At 40.6% G+C, this 23,253-nt stretch overlaps 4 protein-coding genes across 4 annotated transcripts; 2 read left to right on the forward strand and 2 right to left on the reverse strand.

Annotated features, from left to right (window-relative positions):
• Nucleotides 1-329: 329 nt before the first annotated feature.
• kctd12 (potassium channel tetramerization domain containing 12) lies at nucleotides 330-3,300 on the reverse strand. Its single transcript, XM_023336496.1, has one exon. The coding sequence runs from the start codon at nucleotides 2,896-2,898 to the stop codon at nucleotides 2,038-2,040; it is 861 nt and encodes a 286-aa protein (XP_023192264.1). The 5' UTR covers nucleotides 2,899-3,300; the 3' UTR covers nucleotides 330-2,037.
• A 3,623-nt stretch (nucleotides 3,301-6,923) lies between these two features.
• Nucleotides 6,924-11,304, forward strand: acod1 (aconitate decarboxylase 1). Its single transcript, XM_005798088.2, has 5 exons — nucleotides 6,924-7,025; nucleotides 7,210-7,371; nucleotides 7,540-7,629; nucleotides 7,860-8,059; nucleotides 9,869-11,304. The coding sequence occupies exons 1-5, from the start codon at nucleotides 7,014-7,016 to the stop codon at nucleotides 10,827-10,829; spliced, it is 1,425 nt and encodes a 474-aa protein (XP_005798145.1). The 5' UTR covers nucleotides 6,924-7,013; the 3' UTR covers nucleotides 10,830-11,304.
• A 96-nt stretch (nucleotides 11,305-11,400) lies between these two features.
• Nucleotides 11,401-14,703, reverse strand: LOC102221032 (ES1 protein homolog, mitochondrial-like). Its single transcript, XM_005798026.3, has 4 exons — nucleotides 14,468-14,703; nucleotides 13,009-13,180; nucleotides 12,690-12,888; nucleotides 11,401-11,857 (listed from the first exon to the last, which is right to left on the reverse strand). Exons 1-4 carry the CDS (start codon nucleotides 14,663-14,665, stop codon nucleotides 11,662-11,664), a joined length of 765 nt encoding a protein of 254 aa, XP_005798083.2. The 5' UTR covers nucleotides 14,666-14,703; the 3' UTR covers nucleotides 11,401-11,661.
• A 985-nt stretch (nucleotides 14,704-15,688) lies between these two features.
• Nucleotides 15,689-19,092, forward strand: cln5 (CLN5, intracellular trafficking protein). The gene is made up of 4 exons (XM_005798089.3): nucleotides 15,689-15,889; nucleotides 16,911-17,085; nucleotides 17,331-17,556; nucleotides 18,290-19,092. Exons 1-4 carry the CDS (start codon nucleotides 15,786-15,788, stop codon nucleotides 18,775-18,777), a joined length of 993 nt encoding a protein of 330 aa, XP_005798146.1. The 5' UTR covers nucleotides 15,689-15,785; the 3' UTR covers nucleotides 18,778-19,092.
• The last annotated feature ends 4,161 nt before the right edge of the window (nucleotides 19,093-23,253 follow it).

A 23,253-nucleotide genomic window follows, 5' to 3' on the forward strand; every position in this document is an offset into this window, starting at 1 on the left:
GGAGCGGCACATCCTCCTGCAATATTTAAACGCCAACGACATTCAGATGTGGAGGCTTTCTTCTCGTGAGGTTGAAAAGAAAACAGAGTACATCCAAGAAGCCAAACATGAAAGGGAAGAAAATGTTCAACGTTAGGCCTTTAGGGTTTCGAAAAGTGAAACAAATTTCCCCTGTGCCTTTCAGGGTATGTCTCTCTTTTTGAGACTGACTCTTTGATTCCCTGTGGAGTAGGGGTTTGAAATGCAGAGGGCATGGAGTGGCAAAATGCCACTAATGTTAACAGATAATGCAGATTATAAGAGGAACATGATTGGCAAAGAGCTTGGAGTACAAGAGAAGAAGGCTTTATTTAGATCTGAACACTGTAACAAATATAGCCAACATTCCACGTATACATTTACGGTCACTGCAGTGGTAGAAACTGCTAGAAGACACTACAAAACTTGGGCAAACAAGTCAGCCCTGAATGTACATTGACACTGAATATTAATCTTCGCTTGTCAGCTCCTTGATATCAATCAGTTAAATCAGCTGGGACTATATGGCGATGAAGACGATGGCGGTTGCTTGTGCCATGCCACGCAGCACAAACACCGGGGCGCCTCCAGAAAGTTTTCAAAAGATGGCAGGGATGGTTACATGTCATTTCTTCCAACTCCTTGTCAAGTATCAAGTCTTTAAGGAGCAGGTCTGAGTCAAGTCTCAGGTTACTGAGCACTAAGACAAAATCCTATAGGGCCAAGTCCAAATTAAGTCTTGAGTTCACGAGAGGCAAGTCCAAATAACGTCTTAAGCTACTAAGGACTAAGTCTAAGTTAAGAGTCGTTGTTTTTCAGGAGCAATTTCAAAGTACTGTCTGATCTTGAGGGACAAGTCCAAGTCAAGCCTCAAGGGTTAATGATTAGAGGAAGTTCCCCACGCAACAATCCACGTCACAGCTGTCCTGAGTTCAATACCTGGTCATTGGCTGCATGGCTACCTGTTTCTCTCTGGCCTCTTTCCCATCTTCTGTCAACAAAGGCCACTAATACCACAAAAAAAAATCAATGTCTCAAATCTTTTGCCATAAGTCTAATCTCGTTAATATTTAAGTCCAAGTCAAGTTGTCAAATCAAGGTCTCAAGTTACTTGCGTCAAGTCCAAGACGAATCTTAATTATCCATTGACTCATTCAACATTTTCACATCAGATGCATCTCATCTAATTGAACACATAAACATTTGTAATCTTTACATTTTTGAGAAGATTCAATTCAACATGTAAGAAAAAATATTAAATACTGCTGTATTATTTATATTTAAAAAATCAAAATGGTAACATATTTACCTGGCTAATAATATAAATATGCAGTTATGTTCTATGAAAAATAGCAGAGAAAGATTAACATGAATTAACGTTGAATTTCTGCACTAAATAAGTTAATACCTGTTGCTTAATACCCTTGCTTTGAAATGCTCTAGCTCTTTATGGTGTGTTATGTTGAGTTTGGAGGATTTTCTTCTTACTTTGAGTGGGATGATTTTAAAAAAGTTATTAGGAAACCCTCTTAAAAGCTTTGCTGGCAGGTCTAAACCATGGTCTCCGATTTACGGGACAAATAAAAAAAAGAGAGAGATTTGTTCATTTCTGTTTAAATGTAACAACTTGTGCTTTTCATTTTGAAGTATCAGAAGTGCCTTTGTCATTTCTAAGTTAAGGTCTGAAATCATGTCACACAGACTTTAGGTGAGAAACTAAATATCCACATGTTGTTTGGACACTGGAAAATGAACATTTTTAAGGAGAACCACTCGCCCCCCTCCAAAAAATACTTTGGAGGCGCAACTGCTCATGTGATGCTCAATTAACAAATTCAAATTGATTTTCTCGGTTAAATTCAGTTAGAACCGTCTCTAGAATCTGTTTCCGAGTCGAGTTACCAGTTTTCTCTCTGCCACTCGCTCCCTACAATTCAGAACAAGAACTTTTGAAAAGACAGTCCTTTCCAGATTTTGTTTTGCTATGTACATTTTTACATCGAAATGGCACGAATGAGCTTATTCCCGACAGAAGACATATTCGGTGTAGCTTGTCCAGATCTTGTCCTCGTTTGGATCGTTGCTGGTGTAGGCGCAGGTACCCGTAGAGCTGCAGGCCACCATGTGAAAGCCCGCCTCTGTCAGCTTGTCAAACGCCTGCTCCAGAAAATTATACTTCAGGTAGTAGCGGGAGGTGTACCTCTCCGGGGGCCTGTCCGGGTCCCTGCTCTCGTTCAGCGTCTCTCCGAACACCTCTTTGGCCAGAGAGGTCTTGCCGCACACGGTGATGCGCGCCACCCTCCGGAACTTGGCGTCGGTCTGGATGTCCCTACCGATCGTGTAGGAGCCACGGTATCCTATGGTGATGTACCCGGACTTTCTGGAGTCCAGAGACGGTGAGCGCATGGCCCCGCTGGCGGACAGGGCGCGCAACGGCTCCCCGGAGGAGGAGCAGCACTGCGCGCCGTCCTCCGTGTCGCTCTGGCTGATCTCCTCGCTGATCGAGTTGTCCTTACTCACCCGCGGGCGGAGGCGCTTAGCCAGGTCCCGCAGCAAGAAAAAGTCAGCCTCCCTCTGCAGGCGGCTCTTCTCCGGGAAGTAGTCCGGAAGGACCAAGTTCAGGTCTCTCAGGTAGTCGAGGATGTATCGGAACAAGAAGCCGTCCCTGTCCAAGAAGAAGCGTCCCTTGCTGTCTCTCGCCAGCTCCTTGGGGGACTTCTTGCTGAACATGTTCCACAGGAGCGAGTCCGGCACGGCGATCAGAGTTTTGTGCCTGGTCACGTACACCTGCCCGCCGACGTTCAGCTCGATGATCTCTGAAAACGGGGAGCCCGAGTCCCCGCAGCAGGACGCGGCGCGCTCCGTGTCGGCCAGTGCCATGTTCTCCGAGCCGCTCTGCGCTGCAGCAGGAGGATCAGTGGGAAGGAACAACGAGGTGCCAGCGGTGGCAGCCTGCTTATGAAGACTGGGCTTACCATGTGCGTGTGTGCGCGTACTCACAGGGGTGACTGATAAATTAACATTTAACTGTTGAGATGCTGCTGTGAGGGGCGTCTCTGCAGCTCCTACTCCCGTTTTCTTGCTCGCATCTCGCACGCAAATACAAATACGGACAGACAAGGATGGAGAGGAGAGGATGAACGCAAATGATATCCTCAGGTTTCAGGGGCGTTAGCTCAGAGAGACATGGAGGGGCATTTCCCACCCCTTAAATTTTAAATAGAACATCACCAAAAAAAAGTTCATTTATTTCGGTAATTCAGTTGTAAAAAATCAAAGTGGTGGATTTCAAGTGTGTACTAGCTGATAAGTCAAAGTCTTATCTTCAGAAAAGTCATTTTCTCATATAAACTGGCTGTTCACACACAGGGAGCTGTTTCCACACGTTAACAGAAGGTTAAGTGCAAGGAGAAACTCCTTCCACATGACAACCAGAAAAAAATTCTGAAGCAAATAGGGCATTCAAGAGTTTATGGACAAATCAAATCGAATGCACTGCAGCTTGGTCATCAGGGGTCATCTTATCTGACTGAGGAGGAAAAGATGGCATTACTGCTCGGTGCTGCGAAGTCCTCTTTTTAGCGGAAAATAAATGTTGCATTTATGAACATCCCACAGTCTGGAGGGAGTGGGGAACAGAAAGTCACAGGAGGCCTAGAGTGAAGTTTCCATCATATCCAAAGTCAGTGCAGATGATGGTGATTGGATGCAGTGTAAAACAGGGACATATTTTAGGTTGATTTCTACAGTAAAAAAAAAAAAGGAAGAAATTATTTTTATTGCTTTTACGGATTACTGTAATTTTCTGAGAAACCGAATTTTAGGTTTTCTGTATCTGTAAGCCATACTTATCAACGTTAGAGGGAAAATGTATTAATTACACCACTATAACTTTCATTTTTTAAACTAAATAAGTTCAATAAATTAATTTTCAATCTGTATATGGATAATATACCTTAATATAAATTTGAGAAAGGAGAGAACAAGATCAAAGAAGTTGCTCTTAGATGTTTTTTTTAATTATTATTTTTATTTTATTTTATTTTTTGAATGCATACTGTATGCATTTTTCGATCTTAACATTTTGTCTGTCACTCGCTCATTGCTTCACCCTTTCCCCTCCTTAAGTATCACAACGTGAAACTCTTAAACCCTCTCAAGGCTCATTATGGTTCTTGATTATCGGAATAATCCAAGAAATGTCCAGAAACGTTCCAACTGATATTTGTTACTCTCAGGCAACGGACATGAAACATGGAAAGAGCGACACCTATGGTCCTGGAGATGGAAATGCAGCCACTGAACACAAATCCTGTCCTTATTGAGTGGAGAAGCAAAATCAGGCAATGAGGGGAGGGCTTTCATCTTAGTTAACAGCAAAAAATATTATTATTATATATACCTATTATCTACGATATATATAATTTATTTGCATACAGTGATTTTTTTTCCTGTTCATAATTGGTTATTGCAAAATAATTGAACACATTTTATGTTTCTTAATCTAAGAATGACTAGTTATATAGTCAAAAAATTAATATGTCCCTTGTCTTTGTTTCCTGTGGCAATAGCTGCGGTTTCAAGTCAGGGGTGCCGTATGGGGGGGAAAGGTTATGACAATTCTAAGGGCCCCTGGCCAACATATTTATAAAAACATATACATATATTTTCACATATTTGTTAAAACTGTTATTATGTTATGACAGTATGGTATGAGAGATAATCTATGAAAAATCTATTTCATCTGCTTTCTCGTTATCAGTATTGGACCAAAGAAAGCAAGGCGGTTGCAAGCCTTTAAAATTGTGACGTTTTTTTTTTAGGTCAGATAGACTCAAAAAATTGTAACAGCAGCTGCGTGGGGGGGGGAGGCAATTTAAGTTTTTGTCAGGGGGCCCAAGATTCCTGGCAGTGCCCCTGTTTCAAGTTGCACAATATGCTCAAATAAAGGCATTTAAATGGTCAGAATCAGACCTCTTATAGATAGTAGAAGTGTAGTTTTCCTGGGATAGGGAGAAAAGAAGCATGCATACCATGCCAGTGAATTTGTTCTGCAAAATTATATTTAATGTGAGACTGGAAAAGGAAATGCATAAGATTTAGCTGAGGTTTGAAACCAGAGGAAGTCTTTGAGGAAGTTGGGGACTGGATTGCTCGAAAGCGAAATAAAAATTCCTGTTATCAGAGGACTGATGGCATGCTATCGCCAAACTGAATTTTCTTAGGTGTATTCAAGACATAAAGGTAATAAATGATCATCTAAACAGACCTTGGTTAGTCATTATGAAAAATTCTATTTGGGACTCTTGTATAAAGATGGGGATAGAATGAAACCACAAAACCAGCCATAAACAAAATATGTTTAGAAGAAAAATTAAAATGAGAAAATTTAAAATGTTGCGGTGTACTTGCGTTGCAACTCAGCAAGAGTATAATACCAGTAAAGAAAATATAAATATTACTTCTTGGAAATCTTCACAGGAGGCTGAGTGTTGCTGTTTTGAAACCATAACTTGTCATTTTTAAAGTTGCGTAATTTTCCTGTGCTTGATGTTAATTACACAGAGTGCAGAAAATATTCATACGCCCTATTCATTAACGTCACATAACAAAAAATTTTAAGATTGTCCTTTTTTATGAGCAATTGTCTGCTTTTCTAATTTCTCAATTTCCTTCTCTAGCTGTTTGAAGTCAAACAATCTTTGTCAGGTGACTGTTGGTTGACTAGTTTAGACTCGTGACAAATTTTTCAGTATAGAACTTCCTATTTCAAAATACTGAATTTCCATTGTCTGTCGTCTCAAAAACACGCATATTGCGAAAGACAAGTCTTTTTATTCGGGGTTATGAGACAGTACGGAAGGTGAAGTAGCTCTTTTTGAATCTATTAGTTCTGTATGAAAGTTGGAAATAAACATTTGACAATGTTTTGATTACAGGTATGCTAGAAAATCATGCAAGAATAAAATGGTTTTTTAAAGGTTAAAAAGACAATTAATGTATTTAGATACAACTGAAAACAGATGACTGCATTTATATTCCTCTTTCTCACTGACACACAAAAGTGTTCCTGTTTTAGGCCATGTGGGATTATGATATATAATAATATATGAAATTGTATATATAATATTATTTCTTTTTACTAAGTGCCAGACTAATAAATTGAATCTTTTTTTTTTTACTTTTACTTTATTACTTCTTTCACTTTCAGAAGTTTACATATGTTTCCTCATTTGGTATTAATCCGTTCATGCTGAATAACTTAAGTCAAATGTCTTGCATAAAGACAAAGTTTCACAATACTTTGTTGGGAGTTTTGACTCATTCCTTCAGTCAGAACTGATGTAACTGAGTCAGATTTGCAGGCTGCTTTGCTCAAATACGTACTTTCAGATATTCCCACAAATTCTCTACAGGACTGAGATTAGGACTTTGTGATGACTTTGTTGTCCTTAAGCCATTTTGTAACTAATTTGGTTGTTTAATTAGTGTCACTGTGCATTTGGAAGACTTATATCAACTTCCTGGCTGATATTTTACCCATTATTTCAATATTTCGTCATAATGTTCTTTCCTTGTCATACCATCTAATGCGTGAAGTCCAAGTTGTCTCTTCTTCAGCAAACACCCCCACAACATGATGCTGCCACCCCCGTACTTGACAGCAGTGACGATGTTCTCAGGCTTGCAAGATTCACCGGACCGCATGACTTGTCTCCAAGCATTATATTATTATATTTATAATTGAACATGCCATTGAAGAAGATGATAAAACAAAAGCATAACACCTAGCTGCACATTTTCCCAAACAGTCAGCAGAATCAATAAGAGGATAAGGCAACATCCAGTCATTGTGAAAGTACACACTTCTCATCAAGGGAGGATTGTAGCCACTTTGGAAATTTGGCCGACTGGCCCTCACGCAGGCGAGCTAACTATAAAAGTCGAGGGCTCTTAGAGGTTTTGTCAATTCAGAGCCTGGCTGTGTGCGAACAATGCTGCGGAAGGTATCGCAGATTTCTTACACTTACAGATTTACATTTTCTCAGCGTTTCCTCTGCAATACTTTCTCAACTTTTTTTTTGGTATTTTGCTCTATTTGTTCCACATTAAGCTTGTTTGTTCTCAAGCAGCTGTGTTTTTTTTTTTTTTTTTGTTTGCTTGTTTATGTGTTTGTTTTCACTTCTCCAGGGTATTACCGAGAGCTTTGGAGCTGCTATCCATGCCCTGGGTGCTTCTCAGCTGACAGATGGTGTGATTAACAGGAGCAAAAGAATGATGCTGGACACCCTGGGTGTTGGGCTGTTAGGAACCCGGACAGCTGTCTTCAACAAGGCTCTTAAGTACAGCCAGGTAACCCGAGACGAAACAAGTCATCCGTTTTCCTAACACCAGCTCCATTTACTCCTGCTCTTCCTCACTTGACCTATTCATGCTGAGATTTTGAGGCTTTGAGTAAAATCTGAGAACGAGCGCTGCTGCTCACTAGAGATCACTTTTCATGCATTGGTCTGATTACAGCTGTTCACATCGGAGCGCAGCAGCAGCATTTGGGGAAGATCAGAGATAACGCTGCCTCCTTGTTATGCCGCGCTCGTCAACGGCGTCGCAGTAAGTTTCAACACAGAAATGCACCATACTAGAAAGTAAACACTCCAACTCGATATTTTCCACATTTTATCACGCTCCAACCACAGCTTTTTGCAACTGGTTTGTATTATTGTGTTGGTAAAATCGTATTAAAAGTGTGTTTATCAGACAAGATGCGAACACTCCTGCAAAATTTTGTGCATTGTATGATTTGTCTCTCTTTTGAACTTTGGTGACCCCCGTGACTCAAGGTTCACTCCATGGACTTTGATGACACTTGGCATCCAGCGACTCATCCTTCTGGAGCCGTTCTGCCGGCTCTGCTGGCCCTGGCCGAGACGCTGCCCAGCCGGCCTTCTGGTCTGGACTTGCTGCTGGCATTCAATGTTGGCATCGAGGTGCAAGGCAGGCTGATGAGATTCTCCAGGGAGGCTTACAATATCCCCGAAAGGTGGGAAACATTTGACATTTTCTAAAAAATGTATAAGATGTATCCATTAAGTACTGTATACTTTCAGATTAGTCCCACCCAGTTGCAAGTGGACGAATCCCTGAAGACATTTGAGCCTTAAAAGGCTTGTCCATCCAGTTATAAAAAATTTAAAAAAAACTGAGTCATAAAAAGTGTATCAATAGTGCAGGAAGTTTTTTTTATTATTATTACGTTACAGTTTTGTTCACCGGGGATTACAAAACTGCAAAAGTTTTTGTAACCCTTGAATTTGTTCCTGTTGCAATAACTTTTAATGTAAAGTGGAAGGAAGATGATTTATGACTCAAAATCTGAAGTATAGTATTTTTATTCAGCCTTCCTGAATATATACTTTAGACCAGTGTTTTACAATGTAGAGGCCGCCAGGGGGTGCTATCGTGGCCTCAGAAAGTTGGAGGGAAGGAGGGGGGGGGGAATGCAATGATAATAATAATAATTTAATCTAATACCTTTTTTTACTGACATTTTTGTCATAATTTTAGTTTTGCTTTTCTATAATTAAAAGAAAAATCAAATTTAAGTTAAAATAATTGATTTAAATGTTATTTCTGACGCTCATTTCTGATTGGGTGCCATTCAAATTGATCGAGCTGCTTTGCTCCTCAAGCTGGCGTAGCAAGCAACAAATGGAAAAGTTTCTGACAAGAAAAAAGGCCAAAGAAATTGTCCAGCAGCCCTGTTGTGGAGGACAGTGCTGCTAATAACCATAAGAACTGTGAAAATAAAATAAAACTTCATGTGGTTAGTAAAACATATTACAGATTTTCTTATAATCAAAAGAGGGGGCTGTAATTAAATATTATGTCATCTGGAAATAAAGTTAGATATTTTCTGCTAACAAAATTTTCCACCACAGTACTCATGAACATCTAAAATCAGATGTATGAGGCGGTATTTATGCTAAATGAAGGAGAAAAGAAAACATTCGAAAAGTTATTGTTTCTTTATATATTTTGTGGCATTGTCTGTGGATTTTCAAAGGGGGCCCCTGGTCAGAGGTTAATGTGTTTTGAGGGACCATAGCAAGGAAAAGTTTGGGAACCCCCCCTTTCACTGCAGATAGATACAAATTCAAGTCTTTTGTCTCCTCTTTTGCAAAATGGCTCAACTTAAGTCAGATTGGGTGGAGAAGCTCTGTCAACATCCATTTTCAAGTTTCCTCGTTTGGATTTAGGTGTGGCCATTCTAAAAAAGAGAGAGAGAGAGAGAAAGAGAAAGAGAGAGGGAGAAATTAGTGTGTTTTAATCGAAAATGCTCTGGTTGTGAGTTTCAGGTTGTTCTTCTGCTGGGAGATGAATCCTAGTTCACCCTAGTCTGGAGTGTTTTGCAACCTTGTTTTTTCGGTGTTTTCCATGTTCCTGATAAAGAATAGCATCTCATCTGACCCGAACACCTTTTACCACACGATTGCTACATATCCTGTGTGGTTTATGGCGACATGCAAACAATTCCCTGTCGCTTTCTTATTAAACCGATTGTCTTTACTATTTCAACAATCTTCTTGCCTGGTGTTTCAGCTTTGGTTTGACATGCTGATGTGGTACAACTGCATGTTTCTACTACTTTGTGTTAGCCCATCCTGATAAAATGCATCGTATTATAGTTGCAACATGACAAAATATGAAAAGTTTAAAGGTTTTGAATACTTTCGCATTTAACTGTATTTGATGTATTGTTCTCTCAAGATGTTTCTATGGTTTACGAGTACAGGAAATTGTTTTATTGTCCACAAACATTCAAACTTGACCCTTTGTTTTGAATCCTCAGGTTCCACCCTCCCAGCGTAGTTGGAGTAATGGGGAGCGCCGCGGCCTCAGCCAAACTCCTTGGCCTGTCTCCTTCTCAGTGCAGTCACGCGCTGGCCATTGCAGCCTCCTCTGCCGGGGCGCCTTTGGCCAACGCCGCCACTCAAACCAAGCCGTTCCACATAGGGAACGCAGCTCGGAGAGGCTTAGAAGCTGCCTGGCTGGCACAGATGGGACTGGAGGGAAACCCTTCCATGCTGGACATGGACGTCGGTTTGGGAGTTTACTACAATGACTACAGCCCTTCCACGATGCCAGATTGTGCCTCTGGTGCCTTCAGGTGGATCCTGGAAGATCAGGATGTGGCATTCAAGCGCATCCCTGCTCACTTGGCCATGCACTGGCTGGTGGACGCAGCTCTAGCAGCACGTGGGAAGCTCCAAGAGGCGGCCTGGAACTTTGACCTCAGCCAGATCCAAAGGGTCACCCTGAGAGTGCCTCCATCCAAGTACATTAACTGCCCCTTTCCCACCACGGAGCATCAGGCCAGGCACTCCTTCCAGTTCAACGCCTGCTCGGCCCTGCTGGACGGCAAGGTGACAGTGGCTTCCTTCGATCCAGCTCAAATTAACCGTCCCGCTCTGAAGGAGCTCCTTTCTAAAGTTGAGGTGAAGACGCCGGCAGACAACCATCCCAGCTTCGACAAGATGTACTGCGAGGTCCAGATAGAGACTGCTCAGGGGGAAAGCTGCACAGCCAGATGCAATACCTTTTACGGCCACTGGAGGAAGCCACTGAGTCAGGAGGACCTGGTGGAGAAGTTCATAGTTAATGCATCGTCGGTATTGTGCACGGAGGGAGTGGAGGGAGTGATTGATGTGATTGGGAACATTGAGAAGGTGACGGAGTGCTCAGTCTTGGGCTCGTATCTGAGGATGACCAGTAACACACTCGAGCAAGTGTACAGCACAGGAATGATCTGACTGCGTAATTTAAAGAGACAGTGTTATGCAAAATATATTCGTCATGTTATAGTGTTATTCCCTCATCAAAAGAATACCTGAAGTGTTGCTTAGATTTTGTTTCATGAATGATTGAGGAATCCTTGTGCTCTAAATAAGCGCTGCCTTTTTCACCCTCTCCTGCTACCCAGCAGCTCAGCTCCTTCAGACTAGACAGCAGCAAACACCTGAACTGAGCATCTACTGAGCTAATAAAAGGAGTTACTTGCTATATGATGAGATGCTGGTAAAATCGTTGAAGGAATTTTGTGATGCTAAATGCGACGTGTTGGAAAGAGCAGGAGCTTCTTAAAGAGACAGAGGCCCAATTTCAAGGTTCTAAATTGCAAAGTCGAATTTCTTTTAGATCATGTTTTGTATATACATCTTTTTTTTAAGTGAAGCTAGGAGTTACTTGATTGTACTTTAAAATACCATGACATGTCTGGAAAACACATAATGCTGCCTCTTTATATTTGTATTCCATAATCTTGTAAGAAAATGTAAATATTTATTTTTTTTGTTGCCGGAGTGATTTGGGTGAAATAAATTGAACTGCAAAGCAAGTTTTCTTTATTGATCCTCAGAAATGTAATCAACAATGAGAGTGTTTGAATACAACGAAATAAATCCTTTTTTTGTGAACCAAAAATTTCAAACATGATGCAGATGTCAGAACTATCCCCACAAAGCTAACATTTCAAGAGCATCTGTTTTTAATCGAGTTTAAATCTCCTTGACGTCAACTCAGCAAGCCGTCTACAAAAATAAATTGGCAAATCTACACTCCAACATTCTGCGGTCTTCTGCCGAATCAGGCCATCTTCAAGACGCCCTGCACCATGGATCCGATCCCGTCAAAGATCTCGTGGATAGGAGCGTCGCACATGAAGGCGCATGTGGTGACCAGCTTGTTCTTCTCGTCCACGTGGCTCTCGCCGACGCCCTTGCTGACGTGCTTGCAGCCCAGCTGGTTGATGGCTTCGGCCGTGCCCGCCGTATCTGGATACCTGAGCGGGAAAAAAAAAAAGTTACTTGCTGCGTGAAGCGACGGTTTAATCATCAGACAATCAGATCAAACCTTTCCTCTTTTTGTTTTAGCTAAATACCAGATTTTTTTTCTTTTTACAAGTTCTAAGTACTTTAACATAACAAACTGTGGAAGTGATTGGTCATTACGACCATCCTTACATCTGGACTAGCACAGCAGAACCTTGTAAGCCTGAGATTAACCATTCCAGTGTGCAGAAAATGTCGGATGGTTAAAGTTTTTACTTTAGTTCAGTGAGGGGAAAAAATTAATTTTTGCTGCAGAGAAAAACTCAAGATCCTCCATAATGGAACCTCTTGGTCCTCTAGTCTGTTCTTTCATCAGGAATATTTTATAGTTTGACTCCAGCTTCACCTCAGATGTTTTGATCACTTCTAAAGTCTTGAAAGTTTAAGTTTCATTGTCACACAGAGATAAAAACTGCTATGAAATGATGTGCGTCATGAGATCCATGAGTACAACTTGATTACTGTAAATGATAATTTGCCCGACATTGTGAAACCATCCCTGCAGCATTTGCACGTTCCCTGAAAATGCTTTCCTCCTTGTCAAAGTGAAGAATCGGCATCCTGCCAAAACTCTAGTGGTCATGCAATTACGCTGTTCTGAACGTCCAGAGGAACTTGGGGTTAGGAGAACTGCTCAATTTCTCTTTCATATGTAGTTATGAGAAAAGAGAAAGAATTTTTTTTTTTTGCAAACCTGCAGTTTCATTAGGGACTAAGGGCCAATGGAAAGGCATTTGCTTCATTCCAGTGATTTGTACGCGGTCCAGAGCGTTTAAGACTCACTTGCTGTCCTTCTCGATGCCGACGGTGACCTCGCAGCCCGGTAGCACCTTGGCTGCCAGGACGGGCGAGATGCAGCAGAGGCCGATGGGTTTGCCTTCGCTGTGGAACGCCTGCAGAGCGGCCTTCACCTCATTGTTGACGGAGCAGTCCTTCCCCTGCACTGCCCACGTGCACAGGTTCTTCGCCGCCCCAAAACCACCTCAGAAATGACAAAAAACCAGGGAGTTACAGCACAACTTTCACTACCACCGCCCACAACATCTGTCGGGAGGGAAAGAAAGCACCGCAATCAAGGAGGCCGTAGCAGTGATGAATAAACCTGGGAATATGATGGCATCATGGTCTTTGGTACTGAGTTTAGACAGATCCTGGATATTCCCACGGGCGAGTCGTGCGCTCTCCACCAGAACGTTTCTCTTCTCCTCAGAAGGTTCACCTTTCAGGTGATTGACTACGTGCATCTGGTCGACGTTGGGAGCAAACATTTGCACCTGCAAGCGAGGAAAAACACAGAGGAAGCAATTTTTATTAACAGAACACAACCAGCATCGCAAACTGAAAACTTACGCGAGTAAAACTAAGATTTTGAAAAAAATAAAAGGATATCCAATTTCTTGAGGAGCTTTTTATATTTTCTTGTTTTAAAGACTGACATTTAAACGTCCCAGCTGCCAGCGAATGCATCGTTGACTGGAAAACCCAGAAGAAAGAGGAAAGCTGGCAATATGCATAAATGGCAAACATTTTGTGTTTTGGGCTTTTAAATATGGATTTAAACCATTCTTTTTCCCAGATGGAATAATTATGCAGTAAAATTAAGTTTTAAAATGGGTTTATTTTCTCCAATCTATACAGGGTCAAAAATATACTTGCATGTTTAAAGCTACAAGAGCAAACAGTAAAATCAAGTTTCAGTAAAACCTAGCTTTTGCTTATCGACAAGCATCAGGCATAATTCTGCCTGAACACTCTTTATTAGAAATGGTAGAGCACATTTAAACTCTCCTTTACTGTTATTATATTAGATGTTACTCCAGATTATTAATATTTGACTGTTTAATCCATTAGAAAACTAGTTTTAAGTGGACTGGAGGGGTGAGCACACCCTATGGTCCTCTCAGCTGTTCTGTCAACGCATTGCAGAGTATTTTGATCCTGAGCACTTAAGTTGCCAAACCAGGCTGTGATGCTGCACATGTCTGGCCTTCCTCCAAAGGAAGTGAAGCTGTGGCGTCTTCACATCAACAACAATATGTGAGAATAAAGACTAAGAAAGTAGTCCTTCCTCCAAGACGGACCTCTTTAAGATTAACTGAAAATTTGAGCAAAATTTCTCCTGGAGAAAATTTCCATTTTGAGCTACAATGACAGCAACAATGTTTGAGGGGGCCGGCAGAATCCTTCAAACTGGGTTTTATTGATTCTCCCTTTAGTGGAGAATAATCTAGTCCTGATTTAAAGAGTTTATTTGTTGTAGTTTTTCTTTAAAGCTAGAGTAGGTTAAATTTCACTTTGGTGAAAATGAGTGGAAATTGCTCTTTAGCTTTAGTTCTCCGAACCGGAAGCTAACTTCAGCTTCCCTAATGTCACCAAGTATTGCTGAACAGGTCATAGAGGTCAGGTCGCTTTCACGCAGATCTTATCAGCACTCTGTGTAATCCTGACTTAATGAAAACCTCTGATTGACTTCAATATGGCAGAGTGACTAATTCATGCTACCGCCAACTTCACACCTCAAACCACACAAGGGTCAGACCCTGCAGATAAAGCAGACTCACAGTGGCACCTCCTCTGCTCAGATGGACCAGGACAGCCGAGGCCTCATGGATTTCACTTCCATCATAAACCCCGCAGCCCGCCAGCACCACAGCTACGCGTTTAGCCATCTGGGAGGAATAAAAGCTTTTATTCAGAGTCTGGAGCGTCCTGACAGTCAGCAAGCTGCGACCAGTGTGCTGGAGAAGGCTGAGCAGCATGTCGGACGGCCCCTTTCTGACAGCGCTTCCTCTTCTGTGGATTTATAGGGGGCGTGAGATGGATTTCGGGCACGTTAACTCATTAGCGCCCTCGTGTGTTTGAACAGGAGCGTCACCACGGTACGTCTGAGAAAATATCCAAAAAGCATAATGTTGTTGTTTATTTTTTATTTTTTGCTTTATCTAAACACAGTTTTTGATTTTTTTTTTTATAAGCAAGCGCTAAAATAAGTTATATTCCTACTTTACATAATGTGTAATAAAATACAGTTGAATTGTGCAGCGAATTTTGAATTAAGTTTAAAAAAGGTTTTCATTGACATTTACATAAAAATATTAAAATAAACTAGCATTGATTACGTTTTGGTATTGTGCGATTTCAAACTAAAACCTCCACCAGAAAAAAACTATTTTTATTCGCTGCAGGAAAAAAAAGTATAGTTTTATTTTTTTCGTTCGGTTTTTACTTTTAAAGCTTCAATCTTTAAATCAGCTTCACACCTAATCAGAAGGATTATAATTACTTGTATACCAGCAATGTCGAGTTAGTTCTAAAAAGATGCGAGCAAACAAAAAATATATTTTAAAGTATTTTTAAATAATAGGGGGGTAAAAAAAAAGATAAAATCCCAGACTACAAACAAAAGACTAAAAAACATCTCTTGTTCTTTTTTCCATAAGTTTTTTAAAAAATATATAATAAGGTAATCTATCTTTTTTTATTTGTTAAAATTTGGATCAGGTTTTAGTACGGAGCCTTCAGGCTTAGAAGAAGCGTTTTGCTAGGAAGCTCGAAACGGATTCCATTAATGATAATAATTAATATTATTAAGTCTAGGTCACGATTTCCCACGAGTTATTAAGTCAATTTTTATTTATTTATTTATTTATTTTCTCCCACGTCACCAGACGGGCTCTGTGTAGCTACACTAGAAAATCCTAAACAATCAATGAAGTTTATTTTTCTTCTCCCGTTTCGGTGACGTTCACGTGAGTTACGTCGCATCAACAAACCCACGTGACCCCGCGAAAGAGGAAGTCGGCTCAGAGAGGAAGAATCATGTGAAAACAATCACCGTGACTTTCTCCTTATTTTAGGTTTGTCTGTCCCGGCTGCGGCATGTCCCGCAGGGAGGTCTCCGTGTGCGTGAAGCTGCTCCTTTCCCTGCATGCTGTTGCTCAGTTGCGGGCTGACGGACCGCAGCAGTGGCCTGTTCCCTACAGGTATGCAGTCAGCTCATCATATGACCGATTAGACAGCGGGGAGAAAGAAGTGCGTCTTTGTTTTGCATTCGCTTAAATTTGATGTTAGCTGCTGCAAAAATGCCGAAGCTGGGCTGAGTCACGAATGTAACTTTTGGTGAAAACTTGCTTTAGTTCAGCTGCATTGATTTATTCATCTGTTTTCAACGTGATTCTACTTTGTGTCACTTTAAGGAACTGAGTGAAACTAATGTCTGCTTAAATTGCCGGTATTAGATTAAAGTGTAGAATTTCCAGCAAATAGAATCATAAAACTTTTGCATCAGTAATATTTAGTGTCGTACAATTAAAAAAAAAAAAAAAAAGAGTTTACTCCTCAATACACAATTGGAGCAGAGGTCGTTTCCCAGGGCGGCAACACTAAACAGACACCTAGAGCATAGTGGGAAGGTTTTAGATCATGTGCTAGAATGACCTAGTCAAAGTCCAGATCTACATACAACTTGAAAATGAATGTTCTCCATCCAGTCTGAGAGAACTTGGGTTAATTTCCAAAAGAGAATTGGCAAAAACTTCAATCTCTAGATGTGCAAACCTTTTAGAGACATAACCCAAAAAGACTTTAATGAAAGGAGGTTTCACAAAGTGAAAGATTTTTAGTAGTTTAAGATGCTGAAATATGTTTCCTCTTTATTCCTAGATAATCACCACTTTGTTTTGGCTTATCACACAAAAATACAAATTCTACAAGTTGAATTTTGTGGTCTTATTGTGTCAAAGCACAACAAGCTAGCAAAAAAATTGAATTGGTAATTTCAGTTTTTAGAGCTGACTTTTTTTTTATTATTTAGAAATCTTGAGATCATTTACAGAAGGAGATCTAAAACTGTGACATTGTTGGCCCCTGAAAGTGTGTAAAAAAAAAAATCTCATTTCATTTGATGTTTGCTTATTGTTTTGGTAGCTGTAGAGGTTGCTGTTAAATGGATCCAAAGTGATGTGATTATGACTCCCCGTTCCTCATTCCTTCTGTTCTCATCAGGCGCTTTGACCAGCGACCACCTGCGGACTCGTACTGCGAAGCTCTCTACCCCTTCTGCCCCACCGGAGACCGCGATGGACGCTTTCCCTCCATACGAGACAGCGACGTCATCTCTGTCTACCGGCTGCAGACGCCTGTGTGGGAGTTCAAATACGGAGATGCGCTGGGGAAGTTTGTAAGTGCGTCGATCTTTGATATTTCTATTTCAGATATTTCTCTCTGCAGCTTTCAGTTGATGTAACGTCTGAATTGGTACGAAAGAACTCTGTATTTCACTCTCTTACTTTCGAAACGATCCGAAATAGCAGCATTGTGGAAGCTGAGGTGCAGCTGTGTTTGACAGTATTAAAAGAAATGCAGCTGCACAACTTTCCTCCCCCGTGTCTTCTCAAGCCAAGGTTTCCGTGTTGCGTCTTTCAGCACATCATGCACGATGCCATCGGCTTCAGCAGCCTGAAGACTGGGGCCAACTACACCATGGAGTGGTACGAGCTTTTCCAGCTGGGCAACTGCACGTTTCCTCAACTCCGGCCGGAGATGTTCGCCCCCTTCTGGTGCAACCAGGGAGCTGCCTGCTTCTTCGAAGGCATCGATGACCTGCACTGGTCGCAGAACGGGACCCTGGAGAAAATAGGAGAAGTGACAGGTGATATTTTACAACTTTGTTTGTGGAAAGACCTGTTGGCGATCTGCGTTTGCGACTGCCCCAAGGCTGCAGCTGCACCTCCCATCGGCCAGAAATAAATGCAGTTCTTAGAAAGAAAAAGAAAAAAGGTTTCAGACAGATCTCTTCGGTTTTTGCTTTTCAATCGATCGTAAACGTGTCAAACGAATATCCAATTTTACATCATATCAAATAAAACCTGAGCAAACTTGAGGTGGTGGTTAATGTTTCACTTTATCACCAAAGGCTTAGAAATGAGAGATGTCAATGACTTTGTTTATGACTTGTTTTCAAATTCCTTTTAGATCTGGGTATGACTGCTGTTTGACACCCGTTAGTCTACTTCATGTTGGAAGAGTTCCATCTATGATGGTTGTGATGACTGAAATTGAATAGAAAATGTGGTAAATCACAGTGAGTTCATTATTTATGTGGGGTAGGTATATATTCACATGTAGATTTCAACAGCCTTTTCTAAAAATATATCTAAATTATTCTTTGAGAACATACAGTAGTTTAGCATTTACTCAGGTTATCTTTGTCTGATATTAAAATTTGGTTGATAATCTACAGTAAAACACGTGAAGGCAAAAGCAGAAGAAATCTCTAAAGCGGTACACAGTCTTTCACAACGCTGTAACGTTGATGAACATAATAGAGTTCTTCCACCATTATCAGCACTTACTTTTCCTAAACCCTACTTTTTGTCCTGCAGGGAGTCAGTTCAACGCGATGGCCCAGTGGGTCCAGGACGACAACGAGACCGGGATCTACTACGAGACCTGGACCGTTCGCTCTGACCCCAGTCCGAACGCAACGGTGTGGTTCGAGTCGTACGACTGTTCCCAGTTCGTCCATCGCACGTACAAGAAGCTGACCGAGCTGGGAGCCAAGCTGTCCAGCCGCTCGCAGACCAACTACACCAAGATCTATCTGTACAGCGGAGAGCCCAGGTACCTGGGCAACGACAGCGCCATATTCGGGCAGCCGGCGCTGAAAAACCTCGCGACGGACATCAGGCAGTTTTACCACCCGTTCAGGCCGCACCAGTCAATCTTCGACCTCGCTTTCAGCCTCCTGGAGGCTTACAAGGAGGTTGTGCTGGACAAGAGCTTCTACCTGTACTACAACTTTGAGTACTGGCACCTGCCAATGAAACATCCATACGTGCAGATTACGTATGAAGAGGTGCCTTTGCCTTAACAACCAGCGTGTACACTTGAAAATGTTTTTATTTCTGTTTTTTAAGTTTAAAATTCATGACTAGTCCTGCCAGCACTTGCTAACTTTCATGCTAAGTTGGTTGTTTTGTTTTAACACAGTAACACTTTCCCTTCTCTGCAGGAAGCAGGCTGGTCTGATTTCACCTTTTAAAATATTTGCTGTGGATGATCCTTATCTGACCACTAGGTGGAAACATTGTTTAAACCAAACCTGATCTAGCTCGTCTGCTATATTTATAGAGATGCCATAAATGTAAACTTTCATGCCTCACAGACAGACAAAAAAAAAAAAAGTTAAAAGATCTGATTTAAACGAAAATGGCCTGAGTTACATCTGACGTACCAGGCATACCCGATAAAAATGTGCTGAAGTCCTTAAAAGAAATCTACTTCTAAGATTTATTCCAACCAACATTTTGCAAGTATTTTTTGCAACTAGTAGCATTGCTTTGGCATCCATAACAATTTCACATACATATATATATTTTTTCTAAATAACTTTTTATGTTGATGGGCGTGCTGTGGTGGCGCAGGGGTTAGCGCGACCCATATTTGGAGGCCTTGAGTCCTCGACGCGGCCGGCGCCAGTTCGACTCCCGGACCCGGCGACATTTGCCGCATGTCTTCCTTCCCCCTTCCTGTCAGCCTACTTTTGTATAAGGGACACTAGAGCCCCCAAAAAGACCCCCTGGAGGGGTAAAAAAAAAAAAAACTTTTTATGTTGATCAAATTGTCTAGAAAGTTTAATTTATAATTCAGATATAAAATGACACAGAAGCTCCTTTCCTCTGTGTTGTTTCAAAAATGGGAATGAGGAACATTTTCTACAAGGACTACAGTTAAGCATTGATCTAATACCAGTAAATATCTTTCAGATATTTAACTAACTTTCATCGTCAGTGTAAATGTACCAAAATCAAAGGTTGAAGTTTTTTTATGTGGCTTTATTCTACTGACTAGGTTTTTGGGTGTGTTGCACATATTTTGTAGGGATGACAGTAATGGTGGAGGGCATTGGAATGAGTCAGTGAGTTAACTAGAGATGACGGCATAAAGGAAATCTTTCAATCCTGCCTGTTGTGGCTTCTTCTTTAAAATTATTGCTAAGCCCAATAATTTTGTTTGGAAACTACAATTGGTCTTTGAAGATTTATTTTATTTCTCATTATCAGTGCACCGAGTACAAAGACTTTTTTTTCTAGTCTGTGAAAAGATGCCTTATTGACTTTAACCTGATTAATAAAAAAATGCTTACAGCCGTGGCTGACATCGTGAACTCTTTGTCCGACGGCCCTTTTGGCTATGCAATGCGACGCTGTGCAACAGCAAAAGAGGAAGTCCATCATGTCAGATGAGGTCATCACATGGACAGTCTGCTCTTTTTGCCCAATTCACACCTATGATTTGATTTTGCATCAATGCATAACATGAAATGGAAATAAATTATTCTGTGGTAAAAAAACAAACAACAAAACTGACAAGATAAAAGATATTTTAGTGCATGAATAATAAATTCACAAGTGGGTAGTATTTTGTCTTCGGCTAGAGTCACTTGGAAATGTCTAAATACAAGGTGCAACAAGTACATTCACAATGGTTTATTTCTGGAGAAGATCACAAGTCCCAAACAATACCTTTGAATTAAAGACAAGTGACCAGTAAAGCAAAGTAGACAAAGTATTTATTTTCCATAATCACTTGCCGTACAGAAGCAAAAATAATAATTAAAAAAAACAACAAAAACAGCATTAACTTAAAGTATTAAAGTTTAGGAAAACGTAACAGTTACGTTTTCCTAAACTTTAACCAGAGTACTCTCTAAACAAAACAGAGATCAAAACATTTTCTGACGGTCGGTACTTAAAAATGCAAGATAAATAATTTCCCCTCGAAAAGAGTCACTTGTTCAGCTGAATATTCAGATGAAGGCGACAGTAAAAATCAAATGTTCTGGTTTCTTTAACTGAAGTAAAATCACAGCCCTAAATCCAAAAATAATCAGGTGATATGTTACTGTATCGATGACATGAACACAGACGGTACAGCTACCTGCTTCAATGAGACTTGATACTAAAAGAGTCTAATAATGACTTGAAATGTCTCCTTTTTAGTCTAAATATTGCCAAAAGTATTCATTTGTGGACCCAAGATCAAATTCCTAGGGTTTAATATGATGCAAGGCAACTTTTGAAACTAACAGCTTCAACTCAGTTAGGTACGCTTTCCAGGTCTAGAAAAAGAAAAATCTTAAAGAGGCACTAACATTCTTCCAGAAGCACATTTGTGAGGTCAGACACTGATGTTGGACGTGTAAATTTGACTCACAATTTTCACTGAGGTGACCACTCAGGCTGAAATCAAGATTTTGTCTTTCCCACACCAAAAATATCTCATCCAGAGGTTTATGAATCTGGTGCGAAAGTAAACTGGTGCTGAGTTTGGAGGAGTAAACAAATACTTTTGGCAATATAATGGATTTCCTTTTTGTTTTGTTTTAAAAAAAACAACAACACATTAACAAGATCTATTGACCACAGCAGAAGAGAGAGACCACAACTCAATTCCTTACATTTTTTTTAAGGACTTAAGTATTGTTAAAACCGTCATAGTGAACTTGAGGACCACCTGTCTGCAACGATACCACGATGACAACAACCAGAAGTATAAAACATAAACAATGATCTTGTTGCTGATCTACATTCAATACTAACTCACAAATTAAGTTCAGCGTAATAATTAAACAATAAAGCGTAACTTCTCGAGGGTCTATCTGAAAAAGAAAAAAAAAAAGGCAACTACTTCAGCTTAATTCGGACTCCGGTATTACCAAAGACAAAGAGCTGCTGGTTGAGCAAACGTTGAACCCGACAGGGTGAAATAAAGAAATAGGTACATTTCTATTCAAAATAATCAAACACACAGCGTTTTATATACAAGTGAATTTGACTTCCTTCTTAAAGGAAAAAATTTTTAAAAAATACGTTCCACTCATCTGACTTGCCACATCTCTTCTGACTGTAAAGGATGAAGGTGGGAGACAGCAGCAGACTTATTTGCAAAGAATAACTCTGCTGCTCCTGTTTGATGCTATTAAAGAAAACATCAGTAATAAGAGGGTGGCTGGTATGCGAGACTGACAGGATGTAGAGGTTTACCGGGCAAATTGCAGAAGATAAAAACTGAAACCTGAGAGACAATAAAAAACAATTTTAAAAAAAAGGGTTGAGCTCTGCGTTCCCAACGTGCATTTAGCAGCAACAGCTGCAGACTATTATATTGCTGATTCCAAAGTAAACTGAGTGCAAAGAGCGGAGGCACACCGAAGTGCACCGACACTTCTGGACGCAATCAGAATTCACACAATACTTGTAAATGACTAGAATGCTTGTATGAATGCTTGTAAAAGCATACGACCCCGGCGTTTTCACACTGTCCGACTGTGAGCATCATCTTTTACAAATAAAAATCTGAGAAGTGTGGCGTCTGCTTCTACTGTTACTCCAATGCCCCTAGATAAAACCAATAACCTTTATAAGTCACCTGATTACTAAACAGAATCCACCTTTGTGGAATGCAGGTGCAAGTTTTTAAATATCGACTCAGGGAGGCGGAATATAAATGTGCGCCACACTGTTCAGATTTCTGAATTTTAAAACAAAGAAGCTTGTATCTTTTACCTGTGAATTTAAACGTTACTTTGTTTTTTAAACTTAATGTGACAAAATTTGGAAAAGCTCAAGGGCTACGCGCTTTTTTCACAAGGCACTGTAAATTGATTGCTTCTCTTCTTTCATTATAGCCTCATTATTTTAGCATACGGTATCTGGGTGCTGATTGAGCAGAGCTTCGGTTCAATACAAAAATGCATTATTTGGCCGTGAAGACTCGGTTCGGCCCAGCTGTCATTTGGTTTCCATGTAAGGTGCGTAGAAAAAGCCTCTCACTGTACAAAAAACCTTCTTTCACCAACACAAGAAAAATAATTAGTGTCTCAAATATACAGAGAGTGTGTGATGAAATACAATTCAGCTACGTTACTGAACACTGTACACCTTCACGTCACAAATATCTACCGTATTTACACGTTGCTCTCTGGCCAATGTCGGACAACTGCAACAAGACGTTTTGTGATTCATGAAGTGCAAAGAGAAAAAAAAAAAAAAACAAGGCTCCCGCTGCTTCTGTTAAAAGCGTTAAAAAACTCCTTCGGCCTCGTCTGAAAGGACAAAATCCCCATCTGTTGCTTTCTTTGCATTTCCACTAATTCAGAAACCTCAAAAGCTGCTTTGTTTTCAGAGCACAGGTCGTCTAAAAAGAGCGCAGTATGTAGGCCGAGTGGTAGCGTGACGACATGCAACGATGCAACTAACCGGATTTCCTGCAAAACGTCTGACGTGTAAAAACACACCTGAGCCTGTGCTTGCAGACGCACAAGGACTGACATCTTCCCTGATGC

Source organism: Xiphophorus maculatus, chromosome 7 (genome assembly GCF_002775205.1).
Source record: "Xiphophorus maculatus strain JP 163 A chromosome 7, X_maculatus-5.0-male, whole genome shotgun sequence".
In the NCBI taxonomy this organism is placed as follows: domain Eukaryota; kingdom Metazoa; phylum Chordata; class Actinopteri; order Cyprinodontiformes; family Poeciliidae; genus Xiphophorus; species Xiphophorus maculatus.